Genomic DNA, 15,498 nt, shown 5'->3' with positions numbered 1-15,498 from the left:
TTTAAGTACTTTATTTACTGTAATTTAATGTATGTATAAATATCCTTTACAAAATCTTTAATTATTTTGCACCTATTATGCTTCCTCTCCATCTGCTTTGAATACCACTAATTACCTTTTTAAAGTCAACAAGTGAAAACTTTTGTTCTCATTAACAAGCTCTAGTCAAAAGATAATGTTCATGAGCAAAAGCAAATTGAAAATGTCAGAAATATTGTAGGAGATTTTTTTTTAATATAGCAAATGAGATATTCAAAGGAGCATCCAGGAATTAGAAACACAACTCTGATTAAATGCAGTGGGAACTGTCCTTCAGAAAAGCTTTTAAAGCACTGATATGTCATTTTTAAATTATTTTTCTGTGTGCATGTTGGGGCTTTTTTTCACATTTTGTTTGGGCATGATAGATGGAAGTTAAATCTCTGAATAACTGATTACCACGGAGAAGGTATGAGACAGGTAGAAAATTAAAATGAGCACAGTGGGAATAGGGCTGAAAAGTTAACTTCAGTTGCTCAAATGAACAACGGGAAATTTGCTGGCAGTTACACTGCAAATTATTTCTACAACATATTTAAAACCCTAAGTTTATGTATTTTAAATAAATAATTATAAAATTCGGGGGGGGGGGGGGGGGGCAGAGAGGGGGGAGGAAGGGTTTCATTAAAAAAACAAAACAAAACAAAACAAAAAACCCTTACAATAACATTTCCATGCAAGAAATTACACATGAGATATTTCAGGCAGCAATAACCAAATGTTTCAGGATCATTTCTTCACATTCTTTCTACTGCAGTAATTAGGACAAATGGGTGTCATGTTTTCAGGGCTAGGAGCGCAGCAGATTCTTCAGCCTCCTCCTCCCTTCCCTGTGGCTCTGGCTGCCTGTCCCCAAGGACAGCTCTGGCACAATGCAGCCATAACCTGGGTCACAGCTGCTGCAAGGCAGAGTCATGAGACACTGCAGGAGCACCTGGCAGTATTAGAAATTATAGAATCATGGAGGTTGGAAAAGACCAAAGATCACCATGTCCAACCATCAACCCACCCCACCATGCCCACACACATCACATCCCTCAGTGACACATCTCCATGGCTCCTGAACACCTGCAGGGACGGTGACTGCCTGGGCAGCCTATGCCAGTGCATCGCCACTCTTTCTGAGAAGAAATGTTTCCTAATATCCAACCTGAACCTTCCCTGCTGCGACTTGAGCCCATCACCTCTTGTCCTATCACTGTTATGCAGAAGAGGCCGACCTCCATCTCACCACAACCTCCTTTCAGGTGGTTGTAGAGAGTGATAAGGTCTCCCCTGAGCCTCCTCTTCTTCAGGCTGAACAATCCCAGTTCCCCCAGCTGATCCCCACAAGACTTGTGCTCCAGCCCCTCCACTGCTTCACTGCCCTTCTATGTACTCACTCCAGAGCCTCAGTGTCTTTCTTATAGTGAGGGGTCCAAAACTGAGCACAGCACTCCAAATGCAGCCTCACCAGTGCTGAGTGCAGAGGGATAATCACCTCCCTGTTCCTGCTGGCAGCACTGTTTCTGATACAAGCCAGGATGTCGATGGCTTTCTTGGCCAGCTGGGCACACTGCTGGCTCATGTTCAGCCGAGCATCAACCAACACCGCCATATCCATTTCCTCCACACAGGTACAACTTCTAGCTGCTCTGCCCCAAGCCTGTAGCATTGCCTGTGGTTGTTATGATCGAAGTGCAGGACCTGGCACTCGATCCTGTTGAACCTCATCCTGTTGGCCCAGCTCTCCAGTCTGCCCAGATCCCTCTGCAGGGCCTCGCTCCCCCAGGCAGGTCAACACTTCCAGCCAACTCAGTGTCATCTGCAAACTGACTGAGGGTGCACTCAATGCCCTCATCCATGTCCTCAGTAAAGATACTGAACAGGAGAGGCCCCAGTACGGACCCTTGGGGAACACCACTCGTTATCGATGGCCAGCTGGATTTAACTCTGTTCCTCACCACTCTCTGGGCCCGGCCATCCAGCCAACCCTTTACCCAGGTAAGAGCACACGGATCCCAGCCACGGGCTGCAGCTTCTCCCAGAGAATTGTGTGGAACACAGAGTCAAAGGCTGCGCTAAAGTCCGAGCAAGCAAACTTCATCACGAACTTCCTTGAAATTCTGCACATACTTTTATTTTAATCTTACATTTTAAAAACACTGCTCATAATCCATAGCTCTGCCCCAGCTCCGTCCCGGCGCTCTCCTCACGGGCACCGCTCTATCCCCGCCTCGCTCCCCGCTGCAAGGGCCGCGGCGCAAAGCGGACGGGGAGGGCGGCAGGCGGGAGCGAGCGGGCCGAGGAGCCGTGCTGCGGCCAAGGAGCCTGAGGAGCCCGCGGAGGGGGCGGCGGGAGGAGCGGCAGGTAACGGGCGGGGAGGGCTCCACTGAGGGGCCGGGGAGCTCCGCCGTGTTCGTTCATCCAGGGGTGTCCCGGATCGGCGCGTCCGCGGTGCTTGGGTTGCCTCAAGTGCCGCTCCCTCTCGAAGCCACAGCTCTGCTGTGTCACCCCAGGTGCTGGTGAGGGGTCTGGAGCAAAATTCTTATGGGGAACGGCTGAGAGAACTGGGATTGTTCGGTCCGGAGAAGAGGAGGCTCAGGGGAGACCTTATTGCTGTCTACAACCACCTGAAAGGAGGTTGTGGTGAGCTGGGGTCAGCTTCTTCTCCACGTAACAGTGATAGTGATGAGCTCGAGTCGCACCGGGGGAGGTTGAGGTTGGATATTAGGAAACACTCCTCAGAAAGAGTTACGAGGCATCGGCACAGGGAGGTGGTGCAGCCGCCATCCCTGCAGGTGTTCAGGAACCGTGGAGATGTGGCACTGAGGGATGTGGTGTGTGGGCATGGTGGGGTGGGCTGATGGTTGGACATGGTGATCTTAGTGCTCTTTTGCAACCTCTATGATTCTGTGATACCAAGGTGGATCCAAGGATGGTGATCCTGTACCTGTGTCACCTCAGGTGCCCGTCCTCTGTGGAATCAGAGGCCCTGTGGCTCTGGTGCCATGCAGTGGTGTCCACACACCTCTATGTGCTGATATCCATCCTCTTGAGAGTCCGTGACAGGTTCCTGTCCTTGCACGCACCCAGGCTTTCTCCAGATCTCTGTTCCTTCGGACACACAGACCCAGGTTGTTCCCAGAATCACACTCTGTCCTTGCCACCAAGACGCTTGAGTGCTGTGTGTCTCCATGCTGCACTTGCAGCACATGGCAACAAATAGTCAATGTGAGTCCAAAAATGTGTTTGAGAGCAAATATGGCCCAGTATAACTTAATTATGAAGAGATGGAATTTGACCTCCGCACTATGACACTGGAGAAATGGCTGCTGACTGCACCCATGAAACTGGCAAATTTACATTCGTGTGTTTTGGAACAGATCACTGGTATCACTAGCAGAGAATGATCCAAACCAAATTCTTCCTCATGGAAATCCAGCAGTATCTTCAAGCCAGCAGCACCTCAACTATCTCACTGCTGCATCAAGTGTAGCAGCTGCTGAGAGACCTGAACTTACTCCTGAAGCTTTCATGTTGCCCATTGCAGTCTGTAATCATTTCTCTTCTGCTGTTGTTTGTATGGAAGAATCACAGAAATTGAAGGGAAAGCACTGAACTATCCCATATGTACTGCTTTGCTATGTACAAGCACACTTGAGAGAATCTGAATTATATGATTTCTGCTGTTCCAGCAGGTTAACAAGGCTTTAATATGGAGCAGGGCTCAAAAGTATTTCAAGAACAGACTCTCACTAAGTAAGTAAAGACTGTCTGGAGGTTAAATGCATAATGCAATTGAATTGTGTGGGTTTATTAAGGATGTAAAACAAAATACTGATGATCTCAGAAGCAAACATTCTTTTATCCTTTTTGGGCAAGGTGTAAGGAGGCTACTGATACCTAAGACAACACAGTTCAGAGCTTTAATTTTCTACTTTTATTTATTTAAATCCTTAAAATCTGCATACCTAAACAAAAGAAAACAATGAAAACTGGGTTTTATTAAGATGTTAAGAATTTTCATTTTGAATGGTCTTCAAAAATTCTTAAAGTTGCTAGGCTACAGCAGTATAAACTTAAATATCACAGCACTTAAAACATTCAAAACTATTAGAAACAGGGTTGTTGGTTGTTCAAGCTGTAGTTTTATTTTTCACATACAATAACCAAAATTGTTCTGCCAAACATTAAGCACATTTCCTTTCCCTACACACTCACCTTTTTTTCCACATCATCCAAATCGAGTTGCTTTAATCTGAAAAAAAATACAGCGCAGCACAAACCATGGATGAGATTTGATGTAGGGTCTCATATCATCCAGCCTGCTCAAGGAACAGAGCAAGGTAAAGAACACTTCTCCATATGTCATATCACATGGTTCTTCATATCGTTCTTATCAAGAAGCGGTCTAGCTAATGTGGCACATGTTGAGTGTAAAAGTACTTCTTAAAGTAATAGAAACACATATATTTACCCACACCTTCTTGTGGCTGAAGAAAGCTTTAATAAAAGCTGGTTGTACAGGATTTGTTTTTTTCTAAATTTGGAAATACACACATTTGACATGCAGATAAATAGTCATTAATGACAGCAGAATATGAATCATCTCTGTTTTCACTATTATGGAAATAGAGTAAAAGGACTAAGAGTTTGCCTACATCTCTTTAAAAATGCATTACTTTACAGTGTTTTGAGCCATTTCATAGTAAATGCAACAGAGTAGTTCCCACTTGCTTAAATACAAGTCATTGGTTCCATGTGGGAGGAATGCATTTGTTGTACGCAGTCAGCAGTGTAGGAGTGCTGAATGCTTATGAGTAAAATCCCCATCCTTCTTCCCTTCATGGGAAAACTTTTTCCCTGTGTTTTCACCTGATCCTATATTAAACAAAACATGCCAGAGTTTTTCACCTTCCACCTCCAGTGATGAAATTAAAATTTGCATAATTCTCACACCATATGATTGGTCATATTCTGAGGGAGTGTAATAACCACTGCTTTCAAAACACCAAAGGGATTAAAATAATAGGCACAGCAGCTCTTAGTCCTTCTGTGCTAGTAGGTGGGGATAACTGCTAAGCGCATCTTTATGCAGTGATGTGCATAATGCTACAGTGATGATACAGAGCAGCTCTGGAAGTAAGAACAGAAGCAGTAATCTACAGCTTCAGGTACAGCTTTCTTTTTTTAGTTGTGAATGTACCTAAAGGATCTAGGTAAGGAAGCAGACAAAGATGAAAAGGAGAAAATTGAGAGACTGAGAAGCTGCTTCAGATGGGATTTTTTCCTTCAATGTGTCCGTTTTCTATACTGGCAGTTCTAGGTTCATGAAACTTGCAATAATTGCTGCAAGAAAAATTTCTAGCAACAGGTGCAGAACTTGTCTTGTGGGAGTTGATCTCAAAAGAATAGGTGAAACGACCCGAGAGGAAAGGATGTCAGCCGTGGTGGATCTGGAATGGTAATCAGGTGGTCCAGGCTAGAGATCACATTTGGAGTTGCACAGCAATGTTTAGATAATCTATATGATGTACAACAGAGAAAGCACCAATTTATGAAGGCTAAAATCAGATAGCAGAGTCCCTGCTCATTGTTCCCTGACATGTTGCCACCTGGCAATCATGGAGTGGTTTGAGTTGGAAAGGACCTTTAAAATCATGCAGTTCCAACCCCTGCTAAAGGCAGGGACACCTCCCTCTAGACCGGGTTGCTCACAGCCCCACCCAGCCTGGCCTTGAATGTCTCTGGGCAGGAAACATCCACAGCATTCTCTGGGCAACTTGTTCCAGTGTCTCACCACCTCATAGTAAAGAACTTCCCCCTGACATCCAACCTAAATCTCCCCTCCTTCACCTTAAAACCATTTCTCCTTGTCCTTCCTGCTGTTATCTACTCTTTCAAAGAGTTGATTCCTCTCCTGTTTTAGGCTCCCTTGAGGTACTGGCAGGCTGCAATGAGGTCACCCAGCAGCCTGCATTTCTTGAGGCTGAACAAGACCAGCTCCCTCATCCTGGCTTTGTAGGGGAGGTGCTCCAGCCCCCTGATCATCTTTGTGGCTCTCCTCCAGACCCTCTCCAACAGCTCTCTGTCTTTCTTGTACTGTATCATGCTGTTGCTTGCTACTTGCTTGCTTTTTTGTTCCGGTCATTCTATGAATGATATTAAATTTTATAAGATTACTAACATTAAAAAACATAAAGATTTTTTAAAGTATTTATAAAATCTTTCCTAGCTTAATACTGATAATGGCAAGGTTTCCAAGATTTGAATTTCTTTAGCAATTGTCACAATTATTATGTATGCACCTTTAAGCACCAAAAACCCTCAGTAAACATATTTCCATGTAAAGGAATTCTTCTTCTTAGTGCACTACACTCAGAAGTTGAGCATGCAAGATATGGAGTACAGAATGTGTGAGGCCAGTGCTTGACTCTGAGCAGAACTTACAGACAGAAGATTTTGGTGTGTCTGCACAGGTATCAGGAGGGCTGACAGTCAGGAAGCTGGTTGAACAGTGAGGAAGTGAAAGATTACCAGAAACATTTACAGCAGGGACATTTTTATCCACTGCCTTTGTTATTTCAAACAGATAGTTAACTTGAAAGAAATCCCAATGTTTCCTCTAGGTATTGACATCAACTACAAAGAGTAAAATGTATGCTTATATTAGGGCTGGTTTTCCATAGCCATTTAGAGCAGAGGCACATGTGAGTACCCGAACTGCTCTTCAGTGGTGCACTGGCTGCAAACTCAGCAGCTGAAGGCTCACAGGCATTAGGGATGTGCTGGTTTAACCTGGCAGATGCCTAAACACAGCACAGTCATTCACTCAACTCCCCCAGAGAACAGGGGAAAAAAAACGAAGTAAATTCATGGGTTGAGATAAAATTATTTGCTAAGATAGAGAAAAGGCAAAGGATAACAGGACAAATATGTCCATATATTTATGTGTGTATATAGCAAGTGATGCACAAGCAATTGCTCACCAGCCACCAACCAATGCCCAGCTAGCACCCTCAGCAATGGCAGAGAGCATGATGAACTCCCACTCCTTTCAAAACTCCTTCCACATGATGTCATGTGGTATGGAATGTCCCTTTGCCCAGTTTAGGTCAGCTGTCCTGTTCCTGTCCCCTCCCAGCTTCTTGTACCCACCCCCAGCCATTTGTAGGAGAGGAGAAACTGGAACAGTCTTGGCACTTTATGACACTGCTTAGCAACAACTAGAAATGTTGTGTTATCAAACATTATTTTTCTCCTACAACCAAAACACAGCACCATAGCAGACACTATGAAACAAACCAACTCTGTCCCAAAGACAGTATAACCTCTGAGTCCATGGTTCAGTTTGTGTTTGATTAGTTGGGTTCTGCTGAAAGAGCTCCTAATTGCTTGGCACGTTTTTAGTTGCAGTGTCCACTCCAAAAAAAAAATCTGCCAGATTGCAAAGTACACGACACGAAATGGTATCCTGTGCTAATTTTGGATATTGAAATCCTCACCAACACCCCTTAGGACAGAGTGGTTACATGCCTGCTGCTCTGTGCTTTGTCATTAACCCTTCTGCATGTTGCTGCTACATTATGCAGATGCTGCAATGGCTTTTTTTTTTTGTCTCTGTGACCAAATCTGTGGCAATTATTTCATAACTTACTGACTGATGGGTACACTTGGAAGGAGGGGAAAGAGAGCTAGGAAATGGTAAAGAATTCATAAAGGAAGTGGCTACGCTCACTTTTTCAGACTGTCGCACCACAGATATTGAGTGCAAACCTGATAGGCAGTCACAGAGGCATTTGCCACACAACTGTGTGTACCATAGCAAGAGATAGGGTACCAGTCAAGAGAGTTGGTAACTTTTAAGCGTGTGTGAATTAAATAGTCACCAGTTATTGTTCTTTTACTTATTTTTAGAAAGATTAGTTGAGATAATATTTTTAAGAGGAAAACTCAAAACAGTGACACCACACTTAGATTTGTTTAAGAGAAGAGATGCTTATCAGACTGCTAAATGTATTATAGTGAAAAGTAATAGATTACAATACATTTTTCATCATCTTAGATGATCAAATTTATGAAAGAATACAATTGCTCGTTTTATGAACCAAAAGAATAAAAGTAATAAGAGGCTTGAAAATCATCCAGCAGTATGAGGAAACTGAAATTAAATTTAGATTAAACTTCAATTTTATGAAGTTTACATGAACAAGAGTACAGTGAATAGGGACTGTGACAGAAAAAAGTGAAGAGCAAACAGGTGTTTACTAACAGTACAAGCTATTGACTTAAGAGGGAGACAGATGACACTGCAGAAAAAAAACACCACGATTTATTTGTACTTTCATGTAGATACAGCAGTAATTGAGTACACTAATCTCTAAATCGTTGCAGAGGGAAAATGGAGACATTTTCGTAATGATTTTCATAATGGTGAGATAATAGCACTAAAAGGAGTAAATTGAGGAGTTTAAATGAGGTTTTTTTCGTGGCCAAGGTAAGACAACAGTGGCTACTGATGACACATTTCAACACTTCCCAATATGTGCCAAAGATGAGATAAAGGTAGACCAAAAGAAAGCATAAACTGTATAAGCGGGCAGTTTATAAATGTTATCTATTTAAGACAAACAAGCATGTAGAAAACTTTAATTAAAACCATAATAGGAAAAGAAAGATACAAAAGGAAGTTAAAAAAAAATTGTTAACTAATATGAGAAAGGGGCCTATAGATAACAGATGCCACTAATAAAATGTGTGGAAAGTAGAGATTTACCAAAAAGGAAATGAATGAGATGCTGCGCCTCGAAAGGTTAAAAACGCAATGCATTGCTCACTGGTTGAAAACAATCAGTGAAAGATTTTCCTTCACTTCAGTGAGATAAATGCCACTTCAGCTCAGTCTTTGTAGTGGTCCAAAAATAGCTCTAAATGTCAATGGAATGAAATTCCCCTTCTTTATTTAACGTAAAGGAATTAGCCAAGAGTGTACATTGTCTCCTCTTCCTTTTCACAAAACACCAGAATCTTGTCTTAAATGGATACAAAGCAGTACGTTGGAAAAATAAAACTGTTGGAAATGTTTCAGTAAAAAGTTTTATTTAATTATATTGTCATTTTCTTTTTCCTAACTGGAATATTTCATCGAAATTTGAATAGATCCACAAGTTCTAGAAAGATCCCGACTTGTATAGAAGCTGCCATTCTGAAATGCCAGCTGTAAATTCACAGATGGAGAGAAACACAGTTCATAAAACGATTGAGTTTATTGGGCAATAAAGTCCCCAAAACACTTAGGGAAAAAATCTCATATACCCAGAAGAACTGTAGAACGTAGATGTAAAATAGGCATTTCTACAAATGGAAATTTTTAGAGTGCTGAAAAAATTGTGCAATTTCTTGCAAAGAAAGTATCCCTAACCAAATTTGTTATCATTCTTATTTCATTTTTTACTAATACTCATTATCAAATGCAAAGTTTGAATTTATATGGAATAAAGAAATCTCCATGTTAAAGTTCAGGTGCTTTTTATGTGTCTGCTAAATGGAATATAACATCTGATTTATTGCTCCCATATAAGTACAAGAGGGTGACTAAGAGCATCTTTGACTGCTTTAAGTTGCTGATATCTCATATATTAGCCATATACCATCACTTTATTCCTTATGATACATCATATTCCTAAAGCAGCAATGCAAAAAATGTTCCATCACTGACAGTGAAGTTGTACTGCAGAGGACGTAATCAAAACAGCCTCTTAAGTTTGGAAAATTCCCAATGTTTATGGTCTCCCCAAAACAAGGTCATTTTCAAAACGCCCTCATTTCTGTGTTCCTGGTGGTATTAAATATGGGTAGTGTTATAGAAGCCTCTTTATTTAAGTTCATTTTCCACAACAGGAAAATAGAGTGTAAATGTTGAACCAGCAGTCAAGCATAGTGACTAGCTTTCAAGCTAGCTGTTTAGTAACTTCCTCCAGTAAACTCTTTTTCCACCATTGCTCAACACTTAGTAGGAAGTCCTGTGCCCATAAGCAACTTGATATTCTCCTGCTCTTGTTCTTGGAGCTTCAGCCTGGATACTTTCTACAACTTATGCTCATACAACACTTTGTCTCCGAGGGAGCGAGAGGATATCAAGCACTATTTATGCTAGGCAAAAAGCCAGGAATATGCTGAATATTCGGATTTGGACTTCAGGCAAGCTTATGATTTAAGTTTTGAAAGTATCACTTTTCCATTTCTTTCCTTTCTGATGTTGAAAAATGGCTACTTCCATCGGAAGTAAAATGAAGTCTTAGCAATGTTACTACAAATTTGTTTTCTCCCTCGCCCTGTATTTAAAAAAAAAATGGTTTTTTTCATTATTATTGTTACAGAGCCTCTTCATGTGAAGCTGCTGTTCAGGATGTAGTGCATCAAACTGTCATCATAGTAAACAGCAAGAAAGCAGAATGGGAAAGGAAGATGAAAGCTTTCAAAGCACGGATGGATATCCAGCATCAAGAATCAGCAAGTGCCCAAAGCAAACTGGATCAAAAAGGTCAAAAGGTATTTGAAAATATCAGATCTGTAAAAAAGTTTATATCCTGTGAAGAAGTGAGTAGTGTGATCACAATGCTCTGTTTGTAGGCTTGTTTGATCTACCATGCAAAAATACCAAACTCTTTGGAGGTCACAAATTATCCTTACTATTTTGATTTAAAGTGGGCTTCTGTTCTGAAAAGTGATTGTAAAAATGTCATTCAAAGTCCCATATTTCTTTTATTTCCTTAAAGTTTAAATCAAATATTCTCAGATTATCTTTGAAAAGATAATTTGATTTTTTTTCCTAGATGACAATACTTCTACTTTAATCAGAAATTTTAAATGGAAAAATGCAGTTCCAAAAGTTTGACAAAATTATGTCACTGTAATTCATATTTATACACCATTTTTATCATTTCACATGCTGTACTGGCTTTGAATGTTAATTTCAAACTGAAGGCACCAGCGGATCTGACATCAGCTGCAGTTCAAGTTGTGTGTGCTGAGTACTGTTTCAGAAGTATCGGTGAATCCTGGCACAACATTCTGCTCCATTGCAAAACATCTGAAGTTAGGTGTTAGGTGTTTACATGTGGGTGTCCTCATGTGTGCTAGGGGCCAGTGGGAGTCTTGAAATGCATCTCTCTCTCCCTAACAAACAACTGTAGGAACTTGGCCTTTGTCATTGCAGTCAAAGGAGCCAAGAGAATAATTCAGCTAGCCAGTCCTTAAAGCATCAATCTATTTGCCCATACACAGATGTTATCTGAAATATTTTAGCACATTGCAACTGGCTTTCAGCTGCCTCTCCAAAAAAACCTAGGTATCTTGTAGGCTCTTTGTTATATTTCCCATGTCTCTGTGAAAATCTCAGATAATTCAAGACGTAAACAATTCAAGCAAAATTCTTATGTTGGGACATAGCAGCTCATTTCTATAGTTGGGTCAGAAATGCTTCGTTAAGGGATCTTTCATGACAGACTCACATAGTTTTATCACTAATTCATCATATAATACGCAGTTTGATTGCTGCAATCTGGCTTTGTGGTGTGTTTCTAACTACTTTGTCAGCAACTGGAAAACTTACAGAAAACTAACTGCGAAATGGCTCAGAATTACGAAACTCAGCTTTGTGTGCTTAAATCTCAAGTAAGAAAAATATCAGTTTTGTTATTTTCTGATTGCATTATAAAAAACTCATACGTGTCTTATGGTACAGGCACACCTTTATGGATTTTGGGCCCCTCACTGCAAGAAAGATATTGAGGCCCTGGAGCGGGTTCAAAGAAGGGCCACAAAGCTGGTGAGGGGTCTGGAGCACAGGGCTGATGAGGAGGGGCTGAAGGAGCTGGGAATGTTCAGCCTGGAGAAGAGGAGGCTCATGGGAGACCTCATTGATCTCTATAACTACCTGAAGGGAGGTTGCAGTGAGCTGGGGGTCGGCCTCTTCTCTCGTGTAACTGGTGATAGGACCAGAGGGAATGGCTTCAGGCTGCGCCAGGGGAGATTCAGGCTGGACGTTCGGAAATGCTACTTTTCTGAATGGGTGGTCAGGCAGTGGAATGGGCTGCCCAGGGAGGTGGTGGAGTCACCGAGCCTGGAGGTTCAAGGAACGTTTGGATTTTGTGTTGAGGGACATGGTGTAGTGAGAACTATTGGTGATGGGTGGATGGTTGGACTCGATGATCTTTTCCAACCTTGGTGTTTCTGTGTGTGATTCTGTGTGAATTGTGTAATACAAACGATGCTGACTGTGGCTTCTAACCTGTCTCCATTGTCCTGTACTGAGACGTACAAACTCTTTGGATGCATTTTGATGTGAAGACAAGTATTTAATTTTCTGACTATGGACTACTAACCTATAACCTCAATAAAACACATAATTAGATTCATGCTAATATGATTTGGATGCACATTAAGAATTTTGAGATTTAAACTGCTCTTGCCACTACTTTGCTATAGACTTTTTTCTGTTATTAGTTTGATTGGTTTACAAGCGTTATTAAAGAAGTCTGATAACTTTCCACAAGGGAACACAGCAGTAAAACCAGAGTAGCCTGGCTTTGTGGAGTTGTTTTGGCTTTGTATTTGTTGCTCTGTGTCCGTGCTTTTGTTCACCATTAGTTTTTCATTTCAGTTATGAATTCAGATCCTTAACAAATTCCAAACTATTCTGTTTTTAACAAGTTCATGTCCACATCTCTACATTGTTTTTACTGCTATTCTGTTTCCTGCATTGAATTATCCTACCAGAGAGTAAGTCTAAATAAAACTTTCCAGTCATCACACTTACCACAGAATTCTTAAATTGTCTAAATTGGGAATCATTATTTTCACTTAAAGGTGATAACACTTATCACCTACAGTCCATCAAGCCAATAAATATAGAATTTGTTTCTAAGATGTCTCGTTTGGATTTTGTGTTGAGGGACATGGTGTAGTGAGAACTACTGGTGGTAGGTGGATGGTTGGACTGGGTGATCTTGTAGGTCTTTTCCAACCTTGGTGATTCTGTGATTCTGTGATCCTTTCTCTCCCTTCTTTTGGTTCTTATCTTCACTTGAACATTATACCTCCTTTAACAATGCACATTCTTAAGAGCTGCCATTTAATTTTGCACAAATAGCATGTTAATATTGACATCATTGTATCTTTCTGTGCTGATGTTGTCTTAAAATCCCTTGCAATTTTTGTTCCTTCCTAATCTTGACAGAAATAGAAAGGGTTGTTTTTTCTAGCTCTCCCTAACAGTATTTAGACTATTCAGAACAAATTTCTCTATGATAACAATTCTTCTGTAGTCCTCGGTGCTTTTTACCCTTGATGCTAATATGAGCAACTGTTTAACAAGCAACATTCCCACAGAAGGTTTATATTCCAGTTGACTGCAATAAAGTATTATTTTGTGTTAGAGAAATAGTTCCTGATAGGTTATCTGAAACTCTTAAACCACACTTTTGCACTCATTCAGATGTATAGCATTTTGTTATACTTCAATAGCAAAAACTTCAGGGATTCATCTTAATTATTTTCTGGTTTTCTTTTTCTTTTTTTTTAATTTAATTTTGTTTTGTTTTTCCTATAGTGATACTTAGTTACTCTCATTTTGAAAATGACAGAAAACCTTTGGCACAAGAAGGAGAATCCATTCTTGTTCTAAGCACTTTAGCAATTAAGTGCCTTTAGAATTTAATGTCCAAGTCTGAGCTGTGCTCCCTTTAGGAATGCAAGGAATCCTTTAGGATGGAAGGAATTAAACACTCCTGGAATACGATTCCTCTCAGTGTATGCTGAGATGAGAGAGGTGAAATGTATAAGCATTTGAGGGCAGCTCTTTCTAACTCTGAATAGCGGAGCCCTCCTCAGGCTGACGTAGAGTAGCAAACTGTTCAGTGACCACACTTCTGAAGAATCTTGTACTTCTGCTGATACCTTCCTGACTTTGCCTTTGACACCTAAGCCATGCTTTCACAGCAAGATCAATAGGCAGAATAGTATTTGGGGTCTAATTCTCAAAGGTGCTCTTTGGAACTCCACGATTCCAGAAGAAAGGAATCACCCCGTGCATAACCTTTCATCAAATTCCATTATAGAAAGGAAATGTGCAAGCCTAAAATATTTTAGTGATAATCCTTCATTTTGGTTGATGAAGCACCCTTTAAAATTGTTAACACAAGATGGCAGTAAACAAGTGTAAAAATTTCACCATAAGCACAGAGGCAGTGACACTATGGGTAATGGTGCCATAGAAATCTTCAGCACAATTAAGTAGTTGTTAAATGAACCTACTTGAAATGTTAGTTTACATTTGAGGGAGAGCTTAGTTCATCTCCAAGAAATTCATTTTATTAAATGCTTCTTCATTGTATTGATTAAATATTAGAATGTTGAACTTGCACTAGGCAACTCTAGTTTAATGAGAACTTTGGTCACACAGTCATCCTTGACAGATTCTGTCTGTTCCCCTCTGCTTTTATTTTTAGTTTTTGAAGCTGACACGTAGTTATAACAAGCTATTAAAACAAAAAAATCATCAAAGTAGAGAAATAAGCAAAGAAAGCCTAGAGACATCAGTTCTTCTGAACAACTTAAAGAAGAAACTGGAGGTAAGAATATTTTGTTACCACCCTCTATTTTTAGTATGCCTCTAGAATTAATTTCTTGGTTACAGCTGTAAACTCCAAGTATCTGATTCTTCTACAAAGGACACGTAAGAAAAGGTGCATAGTATTCAAGTTTTGTTCTTTTGCTGAAGTTTTATTAGTGTTGTTGATAGTTTTATGAGTTAACATACATAATTTGCTTCATAAACGTATTGATAAATAAATTTTACTTCCTGGAAGCGTACTGGAGCGTATCATATGTTTAGGCATGAGAGTTTTTGCATGTGCAGGATTTTGTCACATGATATCTACCATTAACATAAGTCTTACAGACTTCAGGACAACTTCTATTGTGTAGGGCTAGATAGAATAAGGATTTAAGACTGAAAAACTGTTTGTTATAGACGCATCCTGTCAGCACTTACACGTCTGAGGCCATCCACAGCTTTGATTCCAGTGCCTAGTCTCCCTAGGTCACACATCAGCAAGGATAAGGCACTTAAAAATACAGTCTGCAGAACCCAACATTTTGAGTGGGGAACCAGGTAATCTGTGATGTTGAGGATAGGATTCAGTCATATTCTCTATTCAACCAGACACAGAAAGTATTTTAGCTGTCTTATTCTTGGATACAGTAAGATGCTGATCTCTAATCAGAATTCTCAGCCTTGACTTCTCAAGAGTTTGAAGTTCCATTATTATCTGCTGAGTAGTGAAATATTTACTGAGCCAATGGAAGACTTACCCAGCACAGAAAATTGGCACCTACAGAGTGAGATTCTACATGGCAGCTTCTCCTCGAATACTCTTACGGTACATGCACTGGCACAGAAACATAGGACTGAGC

General features: G+C 40.6%; 1 protein-coding gene across 1 annotated transcript in view; it reads left to right on the top strand.

Moving 5' to 3' along the window:
* Positions 1-2,280: 2,280 nt before the first annotated feature.
* The window catches only part of DEUP1 (deuterosome assembly protein 1), a 57,885-nt gene continuing 44,667 nt past the window's right edge, over positions 2,281-15,498 (top strand). The window contains 5 exon segments of the mRNA XM_048965766.1: positions 2,281-2,388; positions 3,720-3,780; positions 10,401-10,582; positions 11,609-11,697; positions 14,532-14,654. Of these exon segments, the coding sequence (XP_048821723.1) occupies positions 3,737-3,780; positions 10,401-10,582; positions 11,609-11,697; positions 14,532-14,654 (438 nt within the window). The 5' untranslated portion in view covers positions 2,281-2,388; positions 3,720-3,736.

Source organism: Lagopus muta, chromosome 1, assembly GCF_023343835.1.
Source record: "Lagopus muta isolate bLagMut1 chromosome 1, bLagMut1 primary, whole genome shotgun sequence".
NCBI lineage: Eukaryota > Metazoa > Chordata > Aves > Galliformes > Phasianidae > Lagopus > Lagopus muta.
Note: the sequence above shows the minus strand (reverse complement) of the source record. Positions and strands in the feature narration are given on the sequence as shown.